This window comes from Nicotiana tabacum, chromosome 14 (genome assembly GCF_000715075.1).
Source record: "Nicotiana tabacum cultivar K326 chromosome 14, ASM71507v2, whole genome shotgun sequence".
NCBI classification, from domain to species: Eukaryota; Viridiplantae; Streptophyta; class Magnoliopsida; order Solanales; family Solanaceae; genus Nicotiana; species Nicotiana tabacum.
This window is the reverse complement of record NC_134093.1, coordinates 9,236,650-9,248,844: the sequence shown is the minus strand read 5'-3', so window position 1 is coordinate 9,248,844 and position 12,195 is coordinate 9,236,650. Positions and strand designations below refer to the sequence as shown.

Genomic DNA, 12,195 nt, shown 5'->3' with positions numbered 1-12,195 from the left:
TTAACACAATAGCAATGAAAAGGAAAGCAAAAGAAAAGGCAAACTGAATGCATCAATCCCAAAAGGCAGTGGAACACATCATTTATTTTTGTGTAACTAAAACACCTGCTGCATCTCTAAATTTGTACTGTTGACAGCAATTACAAATCACAAAAAACTTCTGCATCTCTAAATTTTTACCATTGACAGCAATTTCAAATCTACAGCCCTGCCAAAAGAAAAGCCAGACAACAATTCAGTGCTGGTTTTTAAAAGAAAATGGCAGGATAATTAAAAATCATTATATTTTTAAAGGTATACAAAGTTTTTTTTTTAAATGGATGCACTTCAAAATCTCTCATTTCGTCCAAAAGGCGCAACATTAAAATTCAGAGGTTGCCTTTGCCCCAGAAGGCAAAGATTAAGTCAATATAAAACACAATTTGGTACGTCCTTATGTCCCTCACGATGTAGCACATTTATGTACAGCTAAAGTAATGTACTTCCATGTAAATTGTAAGTGAGTGATCCTCTCTGTGACACGCTCTCCTGGCAGTCCCTCTTACATCTGTGATTATTTGGGTGAACAAAAACTTTGTGGTCTATGTTTAAAATGCATTTGAAATTTAGTTTGGACACGCTTGATTTGATGACTCCGGACTGAATTTATTTGAAGAATTACTCTATTCAACACATAGAAGAATTCTCATGAAATACGAAGTTTTAGCATCATCCAAAGTACATTAGCTACACCTATTAATTAATAGTCATAAATTCAGAGAACCTAAATTTTGGATGTGAAACAGAAAAGGAGAGAGAACCTTTAACTGTATTGTTAAGAAGAACATACAAGAGCACTTCTTATATATGAGTTTTGGATTTCAATTAATAAGGATAGTTACCTAATTCTTTGGATTTCTAACTCTTGGGATAATCAATAAGAATATCTCACACAATAGTCATAATTATTCTCGACTTTCAACAATGACAAAATAACAAAGAATATTCTGCACTATGTTCTTATTGATTTTCTCAACTTTATAACATGCATCCTCAAACTCAAAGTGGAGAAACAACTTGAGTTCTCACATCAAAAATAGGAGGTATCATTGGAAATAAATTAACTTGATGCATCCTCAATGCTTTTTAAGGGAAGAGTTGACCTTATTTGAGAAGACCATTTACTAATTGTATTTTGCTTAAAGTTTCCAGATGCGATAAACAGTTTTTTCAAAGAAGCTCTTAGGCACTTACCCCGAGGCATTTCTCTTTCATGAATCCTAGGATTGTACCACCACCATCCAAGAGACAAACCTATCGCGACCAAAACCCAGCCAGAATCTCCGGCGTAAGACCACCCACGCGCCTTCACGCGCGGCCCAGCTCCGGCGACTCCTTTTCCACGCACCGGCGCGTGAGCCATTTCAAGGCCAGATCTCACTTTTTCTTCTTCGGACAGCCTCATCGCGAGGCTGTTCCGAGCACTCCAGTCCAAGAATATCCTAATTCCGACGTCTTTTACTATTTTCCGGTGTACCTTCTCATCGGAATCCTCTTTTTCTTTCTTAAAAACCAGTGTCCACCCACTGTAAAGTCCTCTGCTCATCCATACAAATACTGCAATGAGGGAGGATAACAGCATCTATTTTGCAGTGGGCTGCAAGTCATATGACATTGTTAGATGCTCATCCAATGCTGAAGAATGGTATGAATGGACAGAACGAGGTCGGAATGTCATTCGAAGATCTACTTACAGCAGGAAGACGATGGTGTGGTTGTGTGAAAAATTAAAGGAAGCATCGAAGATGAAGGGAAACTATGTGAAAAGATGGAAAACCAAGGAACATTACTTAGAAACATTCTGTGCGAGGAACTACAACAAACATGGTCGTTATATAACCATCATTAGGGTCCAAGGCAGGGGGAGGTCAGTAATTATTGTTCCAGAAGTAGCATTCAATTCGGGTTGGTTAGATATTGCAGCAGTAATCGAAAGATTCATTAATAGCGGGGTACGGAGGAATGTCATTAATGCTCCCAAAATCATTGAGGAAGGTCTTATTTACTCAAACACAGTTAGAAATCATAAATGGGCAAGCAGAGAAATGAATGAAGCGGCGGTCCAACCAGAAGGAGACATTATTCACATCTCTGGTGATCTAACACACAACGATGTGCTAGGCACGTGCTTGGTGGGGTTCATCACAGAAAATTCCGAAATTGCAACTCTATCGGAAATTCGTAGATGGGCATCTAGTTCTTGGAAACAAGCACATGGAACCAATATTTATGAGATGGGTCAGAATCGGTTTCTCTTCGAGTTCTCTTCGAAATTAATTGCTGACCGTGTTTTGAGTAGCGACTGGTACGGGAAGAAACACAAAGTTAAGCTTCAGTGGTGGACTCCGACGGTGGGATCAGTTCCAAGCAATAAGACGATGAACCATGTATGAATTAGGCTAGTAGGGCTTCCGTCACATCTATGGTCCCAAAAAGTCTTCAAAGAAGTTAGGGAGTTTTGCGGTGGCTGGATTTCAAACTGAAGAGGAGACGGAGCTAAAAAATCACTTGAAATGGGCAAGAATAAAGGTTAGAGGAGATGGATCCGCAGTACCAAAAGCAGTGAAGATAGAATTTGAAGGGGTAGTCTTCGAAATCCAGATCTGGTGTGAAGCTCCGGTGAGAACGTACAACGGTGCAAATGGTGAAAAAATTCGCTCGAACCTGCGGGTAATAGAGGACAAGCAGAGACTAGGGGGAAGGACTCAATGTTATACAGTTCTGACGGGGCACGTGAGGAGTTTGAAAGAAGTACAGCCTATCCCTAAAAACTCACGTGACCAGTCACGTGAATCTTTAGTCACAACTAAAAAGGCTGTCCCCAACAATGTAATTTAAAGGAATTGGGCCCAGATTTTTTGGCCCAATTTATATCTGAAGAAAAGGCTTTTAAATTGCCCAATACAAAGCCGAGGCCAGATCCTTTTAATGAAGAGGTTGCAGCCCTACACTTTGAACCTTCTGTGGGAAATCAAATAACCACTTGCGCAGTGGATCCCAGTGACAACAAAATCAACTACAATACAGAAGAAGATGAAGAAAAGAGGGACGATGGTGGAGAAAAGGAGAATCAACAAGAATCTATCCATGGGGAAAATGCTATGTCGATCATTGCTGAGCACGAAGGGAAGGGAGACGATTCAGAAGATTACAATAACATGCACATGCAATCAAAAGAATCTGATATGTTTGTGGACTGGGCAATTGAAGAAGCAGTGCCTCTAAACCATCAAAGCTTAGAGATAGAAGAAGACCTGGAATTCGAGGCATCGATTTGGGTGCATCAGAATATCATCAGATTGAGCAAAGAGTTTAGGGTGGATTTTAACGAGTGCGAGAGAGAAGCACTGGAGCTTTTCATGAAAATTGAAATAATAGAGTAATAAAGTTTTATAATACTTTGGAGTTATTCAGTGGAATCAACTCTAATCAAGATCTCATTATATGGCAAGGGAATAGGAAGGGGAAATTTTATGTTAAGTCTGCTTATAAGGAATTCAACCTGTCTAATAACCAGGTTGGATGTTGGCCATGGAAGATGATATGGAAAATAAAAATCCCTTACAAGGTTGCTTGCTTTACATGGTTACTAGCAAAAGAAGCGGTTCTAACACAAGATAATCTAATTAAGAGAGGTTTTCACTTGTGCTCTAGATGTTACTTATGTGGAGAGGAGGCGGAGACAATCAATCATCTCTTTTTGCATTGCAAATTCACTGTTCAAATATGGAGGATTTTTATTAGTTTTAGGGGAATTTTATGGGCAATGTCAGGAAGAATTCTTAATATGTTCTAGCTTGCTGGAATAAAGAGGGTTGCCTTTCTAATTATAAAGAGAGATGGAGAATTATCCCAGCATGCATATGGTGGACAATTTGGGAAGAGAGAAATCAGAGATGTTTTGAAGACAAATCCAAAAACATCCACAAGACGAAGATGAAATGTCTAGCCCTCTTCTATTTTTGGTGTAAAGGAAAGTTTTTGGAGGATCATGAATCCATTTTTGATGTGCTAGATTCCTTGTGAGAAGAACAAGGATTATAAGTGTTTTAATTTCCTTTTTGGGCACTCATTTTGTAATTATGGGTGACTTCAAAATTTTAGTAAAGTCTATATATTAATATACAAATATGTTACCTTCTCAAAATAAAAATTGTATTTTGCTTGTGAAAATGCTTCTTTTGGAAGGGACATGGTTGTAGTTTTGTCATTCCCTATGGTCAAGAGCTTTCTTTCAGACTAAATAGTATTGGAATGCGCTCACTGTATTTGGCACTAGAACCAAACCCCAATGAAGCCTAGGATATTTCTAACTTAGCATATTCTAATTCTTCTAAGTTGTATTCATACATTTATTCTGTCCCTTTTTTACTAGGTCATATGTGCCTGTTCTTTTACTATTTCAGCAGACATCATTCTTAGTGTTGTCGTGCATGTTTCACCAATGGTCAGGCTGTACCATAAGACCCCAATGCGGAGTCAGTGATTGAGCTCCTACTGAAATTTACGCTTTTCTAGATTTTGATTGAGCTCCTACTGAAATTTCAAAACTTATGAGTAGCAGCAATTACAAATCTCTTTACGGCTAGAGAATTGCGTGCTAGTTTAAAGAAGAAAATGGCAGGTGAAGAACAATCACTAAAGTTTTAAGGGTGTACAAGTATTTTTTTTTAAAATAAAAATGGATGCACTTCAAAATTTCCTACTTGGCCCCTTCAGGAAGAAAGGGGAAAACAGTGATGCAATAATTTTCCAAACATAAAGAGTAAAAAGTATGAATATCGAACAACTCCTCACCATTAGGTCTCCATTGCAGTTACTACTCATCCAAGCTTAGTATTTTGCCTCACCGTACTCCAACCTTCAACATTCATACATTCATGTCAGACAAAAAAAGAAATGTTGGCATTCAAACAAGGGGGTTAAGTACTTACATTGCACGAAGCAACCTAAAGTTAGGATCAAGAATAGGGAAAGTCTCAACTGCCTCCACAATCACCCTTAAATCATTTTCTTCCCTTGACACAATGAAGGTGGAAGCTGCTATAAGATGATCAGATAGAGTAATAACCGCCATGAACCTGCGGTTTCGCATGCCAAGCAATAGAGGTGAAATGGAAACATCATCTAGCCCAAAAGAAGCGGGAGGTGACGTGAACCATCTCCTCTCATCCAAAGAATATGCATACACTCGGAGGTCGTAGCCTAGCCAAAAGAACGCATTCTCACGAAAAACCGGCTGTCCATAAATTGAAGCAGAAATCAAGGGGTCAAAATCTTGGACATGGTCCAAACCTACAATGTCATTGAAGTCCCAAAACTCAGCATCCTCATAATACAAGTCATAAAAGACAGCAAGCGAAGTATGGCCCGCAGAATGGTGGATATTCCCGGTAATCATGTAATAGAACATGATCTGTCCTCGTTCCAAGCAATAGAAAACACATACTGTTGTTGGCCTAGCGTCAATTCTATCCAGGAGGATGGCCTTATCATAATGGGTAAAGTCATTATGATGAGGAATAATCCTCCAGAAGTGCTGATCAACATGGTAAACTTGACCACATCGACGAGGAACCGTATTTTGATTAAAACCAGGGTAATGGCAATGTCTGCCTGACAGAACATATAGCTCCCTCCCAATGGAGGCCACAAAAGGAAACTTACGGGGAAAGCTTCCTGCATCCGCTACAATCTCCCAGACGGGATCGTATCTCCTCTTATAATGCTTAAGGAGATGCGGATACGCGGTATCAGCGGTTGTATTCATATCCGTAAGGTAGCTTCCAATTGCGAAAATATCATTACCAACTATCGCAGATCTTGCTCCCCGCCCGTATATGCGCCGAGAAAGCTCCCCGAGGCGAGAGGGCACACCAGACAGACGAATACGCCTTCCAAGGACACTAAAACGATACCACGCATCACAAGAAGCGCCGTCATTCATCGGCGGGACGCAGTAACCATGGAGATAGACAGTAATAGTCCGATGTGTCATCGGAGGCATTTTCGGCGAATTAGGGTCTACAGAAAGGAAAGGGAAGTTGAGAGAAATTAGGGCTGGAGAGATTTTGGGCAAAGGAAGGGGAAGTTGGGGGTACTTTTTAATTTTATATTAATATTAATTTGAGGCTGACTCTGTATTGCAGAATAATGCTTTTTTTATTTTATACTAGCTAATAGTCTAATAGTGATTGTTAATTACTGTCTAATTATCCATAGGATCAACTTTATTTTTACGTTTTTAAAATCAATTTGTGATTGTACTTTTGAAATTTTTGAGTTTTTGGTTAAGTTATATATGAATTTTGAACGCCTCTATTCTCTATACTCCACCATTTGAATGAGGTTATAGAATTATGTTTTTTTTTCTTTTGAATTATATTTACTTAAATTATGTTAAAATTTATTTTATGTTATGTTGTAATTTTACATAAGAGTATTATATTAATTTTTTTTTAGATTTTGAATATATGTTATATTTTTGCTTCTATTTTATTTGCTTTAGTAGTATTCATTTATTAATTCAGATTGCATGCCATTTATTTTTCAGTTAGAATTGATAAATTATTTTTTCGTCAAACATTCGAGTAATGTTATGGTATTTTATTTATAAATATTAATCATTTTATCAACCATGCATTGATATTCTTACAAAATATGTACTTTTAGTTTTTATAATTGTTAAAATAAAATATTATTAATTTGAAAGTTATATATCAAATATTTTAGCAATATTAGTTACAAATATATGATTAGTAATTAATATTATTTTCAAGAAACAATATCTATCTTAAATATCAAATTTAGTATTATTTTTAAGGGCATATATTTATTAAATCTTTAAGCTTTTAATTTTTTATAATTAACTTTTTATTTAAAATTTATTCTAACTGTGTAATTACACTTATGCAACCAAACAATACACTTGTAATTACATTATGACAAACAACCAAACAAACAGGTCGTCGTAATTACAATATTGTATAATTACTAGGTTATATAATTACTAGTTATATAATTACTACTCTAGTAATTACACCAATTCCAATTATCCGGTGACTTTTCAAACAGACCCTATGTGACTATGAATTATACATGTAAAGAAAATAACAAAAAATGTTTCCTTATGTTTGAGATAAATTTAAAATAATCCCTTATGTATACTATTAGACGATGTTAGTCCTTCAAGTTTAAAATATTTCATGCCTCAATGATAGTATATATCATAAATACTTATTTTGCTATAAAATATAAAAGGTAGCTATAAAAAATAATATTTTAAAATAATTTTGATTTATAATAAATAAAGTATATACCTTTGCTATAATAAATATGGTATACCTCTGAACTAACATACTTAAAGCCCAAAATCAACCAAATAAAGTGGCCTAGCGAGAACAGTAGCCAATGGGCCAGGTGAAATCGGTCCTGTAGGTCCAACCAGACTCTTAACAAGACACCCAGATTCAGAAAGGTACACAAGGAGGTTGAGTCCAGTTACACAAGTAAGCACTTTTTAAAAAATATTTAAGAAAATACTACTACTCTTTGTTTATTCCATAAATGGCAAAAAAATTATAATGGCAGATAAAGCTTATGAACATAGTTAATGAGCACAGCCAAAACTCATCAATTATGGGATATTTGTCTTTTCACTCTCTTCTCTCTCCTATTTTAAATTAAGAATTCAATTATATTCTCTTATTTCTCATTATATTTCTCTCTTCTTTAACCGTTACACTAATCTTATTCTCTTAATCATTATGAAACTAATTACATATTCAATTAACTTTTTAGAGGAATTATGTGTATAACTTCTTGCTTAAAATCAAAATTCTACTTAGTTCGTTGTTCAAATCAGATTTAGTTTCAATTTGTAATCAGATTTAATTTCATGTATATGAAAATTATTAATGTGGATATAATAAATTATATTAAAATTATGTTATGGATATAATAAATTATACTGAAATTATACCATCGAAATTTTTGGGGGAGCTCATGTAGAGTGAATCATATTGACAGTGTACAGTGGGTATTAAAATTATACTAAAATTTATACCCTGGATATCATGATTTTAATACAAATATATTGTGAATAAAATAAATTATATTGAAATTATATTGTGATATAATAAATTATACTTAAACATGCTAAAATTATATTGTGGTACTCATTGGAAGTTATATATGGTATGATGGGGTAAATCGACTCATACCGAAATTATACTAATGGATGTAAAAAATCATATTAAAATCAAAATTACACCGTGGATATCATAACTTTTATAGATTTTTTTATTGTGAATATAATAAATATACTGAAATTATATTTGTGATACTTATTAGAAATTATCTATGGTCCTATGGAGAGTGAATCGTACTGAAATTATACTGTGTGTTTAAAATTATATTAAAAGTATTATGAAATTATGTTGTGAAAATGATTGGAGAATTTGTTTTGCTCGAAATTCATTATTATTGTCCTATAATTTTGGAATGAATTGCTTAGACCGAGAAACAACGAGATTTCCACATAAAAATAGGCGATTTCGTTTTAGGTGAATGTGCTATATTGAAAGCAATCTTCTTTGGCATTTAATATCAACTGCCATGAAAAATTAATGCTTTAGATTTCTGTTAATCGTGATTATTGGTCCAAATTTATAGTTTTCTGCTAGGGGATGCATTTATATAGTTGCCATACATGTAAAATACCTATTGTTGTTAGGATTACGAAAAACTTTTTAAAATTTTACTCCCTTCGGTCCACAATAAGTGACCAATTTGCTTTTTTGTTTTGGTCCAAAATTAAGTGTCCATTTATGTAATCAAGAAAATATTAAATTTATTTTTACTCTTTTACCCTTATGTGCATATCCCTAAAAAAAATTCTTACTCCTCAAATTAATATTTAATTAAGGATAATTTATTCATACTAGATATTTTTGTATAGAATTTAATATTTTCTTAACGGGTGTGTCTAAAACAAACTGGTCAATTATTGGTCAATTATCGAGGATAGGAGGAGTAGCTGTTTCCCAAAGCCCCAATTTGGCGCCCAGTCCAAGGCCCCAATTGTTAACTACCAATTGAAATTACGATCAGTATATACATGCTTATCCAAACATGTGTTCAATTTACAATCCAAATTCATACTTGATTTGCATATATAATCACTAAAGAAAAATAATCGTAGAATGGTTTATAATGTCAACACCTAATTAAACTATTATATCAATAGTCATATAATAATAGTACTTCACAAAATAGCCGCCCCTGTTTCAATTATAAACAAGTATTCACTAAGTGTCAACTTCAAACCTTCCTATATTTAATCTAGCAATTTCAGATCCCTCCGAGATGAGGATTTCATCTTCTGCTGGTGTTTGCAAAGCTCACCCAAATTAACTTGCTAAGATAGGTCATTATCCCTTAATCTCATGCTAAAACAACTCCAGTCAAGCAGCAAAAGATTTCAAATAATGCGACCGTCATGTTAATCTTCACTAGAATCTCTATAGTGTTAGAGTTTAGTATATCGGTTTATCACAATACAAAGTCACCAACATATCGTTAAGATCAGATCAGAATTTATCATCAATTAATGAACACACAATAGGAGAAACAACAATATTTATTCATTTAAGCCGAAGTATACATGATCTTTATGTGTTTACCTGATGCAGCAAGAAAGGAAAAACAACAGATTTTTGCCAAATAAAGGCTAAGAAAGACAGCAACAAATTGGAGCTCAGCTACTACTTGAGGGAAAAGCAACGAATAGCAAGAGATCCAAGTTAGCTTCACCTCTAAACCCAGAAGAAATATAGAAGAGTTTTGAATTCAACAGTAAATCACCACAGCTCCCTTATGTGACCAATTTGAGTGAAAATTGACCTAAAAGAAACTATACTGAAAAAGGAAAATTTTCAGATTCCAGTGTTTTGATGGCTATTCCCTGTATTTTCTAGCTGCTAAGAATGCAGAAATTGTGAGGGCAAGGCTATTTTTATAGACTAGATTTCTAGGGCACCTTTTTATTCTTTTCTTTTCTTTCAACTCCTCTCAATTTTCTGTTTTAATCTTTGCAGTCCCTAAAAACCGACCTCTGCCCTACTTTCCTTGCTAAACAGTCCCTAAGGTTCTCTCTTGGAAGCTTCCTAATCCGTTACTATCACGCCCAATTATGCTTTATAGAAAAAACTAAGCGGTCACTGCACATATAATCTGGTCTACAAGTCCGGAGTCAAATCTCACAGAGAACTAAGCCTAGTTACAACTGTTTAATATCATTAAAAAGGCAAACTCGAACAATTTATAAGTTATAAAGAATGTGATATGTTTATTCTAAACTAATTAACTAACACATCTAAAAAGTAGTAAAACTATCAATTTACAAGGATAAGGTTGGAGACAAGATAAAGGAGGCCTAGAGTTATGATTTTCTCCATTGTCGGAATCCTCCCGCTATGCCTGTTATACTTTCGCCTAAGTATTCTCTACCGACCGTGAGTACTTTGATTGTCGTAATTCTCTCTCGAGCAACTACCACAATTTACTAGATGTATTCTCTCGAACTACACTAGCTGACACTAATTCACCGCTCACTGCGATCGCACCAACGTTTGGTTATCTCTAATCCTGCCTTTAAACCCTCTGTATTGATCTCTCATATACGTTAGGAGTGATGTTAAAAAACTACCTAAATGTGCATTCTCTCTCAAGCAATACACACTAAATAGGTACAGTCAATTGATGACCATTCAATCAACAGCAACAAACACGTAGTTGAACAAGTAGAGAAATCCAACGGCTCAATTATATAAAAACATAACAAGAATTCATCCTCTAAAAGGTTCTATCAAAACCCTAGATAACAAATTAGCTATTCATAATAGTATGCAAAACTACAATAGTAGAATTCATAATCAATACTGGAAATAGGAAGAAGAAAGATGGGAAAACGTGAAGTTGAATCCTTCTCTTTCTTGCTCCTAGCGTGTTCTTGCCTCCCTAAAGTCTTCTCTCCTTCCAAAGTAGTGTATCTCTCTTAAAAGCACGTTTTAAGATGTATTTATAGCAACTAGGGTTTGTATGAGGCGAATTTTCCTTCAACTAAATCGGATTGGAAAAGCTGATTTTTTATGCTCCGGTCCATGTCTGGCGAAGTGAACCTCGCTTCGCAGTCCGAGACTTTCCTGATTTCTTCTAATCCGGTCCCGGTCTGGCGAAGTGAATCTCGCTTCACTGTCCGAAACTTTTCTCTTCAGCTCTTTTTTTATTAATTTTTCTCCTATTTGATCCTTTTCCGCATAAGTTTATTCCAATACATAAGAAACACATAATGAGCATATTTTCACTTCAAAAGCAGTGTGAACTCCCGCAACTCACACAAGAAATAACACATAAACACACTCAAAATATGCACTTTTCATTATTTATCATCACCTCACACTTAAACTCTTGCTCGTCCTCGAGCAACTTAAAATTAAGCGCATAGGCAAGAAATACCTTTCAAAGCATACTCAATCATCACACCAATGACAATGGTTTATATCAACGCTTACAACCCATCATATGCACTTTTCATATACTTCCTCAAGTTTTAAACTCGTGTCAAGATTATTTAAAATATTCATGTGACTCTTTCTAACATCCTCGCCTCAAAACTTGACTATAATGCATTGCACACTATGACTCGCTCCTTGTGTCAGCTCAAAAATCAAGGTCTCTACCAATCCTTTGCAAATTATGTACCCTCACAAACAAACCACAGATAAAGTAGTTCACACACTCAATATAAATTCAAGTATATTTTAAGGACTCTCAAATTGGAAGAATTTGCTCACTCTCACAAAGAAACTTTTATGCCACCCAAGCTCGTACCATAGACCTACCTGTAGTGTAAGTCTCTACTAATTTAAGCTCGTAAAGTCTAGGATCAAGTAGGACTTTATAGGTTGTAATGTAGGCTAAGTGACAGGTAGGATATATTTGAGAAAATAGTGACTCACCCTCATAAGCACTTTAATACAATACACTTTACTTTTAACCACATTCTTGTCATGACCAATTCGATGTCTTGCCATGAAACCATGCACATTTAAGACCTTCTTCATTAAGCACATCAACATATAGATATTTACTAGC

General features: G+C 35.1%; 1 protein-coding gene across 4 annotated transcripts; it reads right to left on the bottom strand.

The window, feature by feature from the left end:
• On the bottom strand, positions 1 to 10,037 carry LOC107764228 (uncharacterized). 4 transcript variants are annotated; one of them, XR_001643206.2, is made up of 4 exons: positions 9,723 to 10,037; positions 4,974 to 5,334; positions 4,837 to 4,900; positions 1 to 208 (listed from the first exon to the last, which is right to left on the bottom strand). XR_001643206.2 is itself a non-coding variant. In XM_016582783.2 (3 exons), the coding sequence occupies exons 1-2, from the start codon at positions 6,044 to 6,046 to the stop codon at positions 4,873 to 4,875; spliced, it is 1,101 nt and encodes a 366-aa protein (XP_016438269.1). In that variant the 5' UTR covers positions 6,047 to 6,869; the 3' UTR covers positions 1 to 208; positions 4,837 to 4,872. The 4 variants fall into 4 exon arrangements, 1 of the variants encoding a protein (XP_016438269.1); XR_012698519.1 differs by having other exon boundaries at positions 4,974 to 5,278; XR_001643207.2 differs by having other exon boundaries at positions 9,853 to 10,037.
• Positions 10,038 to 12,195: the final 2,158 nt, after the last annotated feature.

Coding starts and splice junctions, on each gene's coding strand:
- LOC107764228 (XM_016582783.2), bottom strand. CDS start 6,046: ATGCCTCCGATGACACATCGGACTATTACTGTCTATCTCCATGGTTAC. Junction 4,901..4,973: donor TTTAGGTTGCTTCGTGCAAT/GTAAGTACTTAA, acceptor TGAATGTTGAAG/GTTGGAGTACGGTGAGGCAA.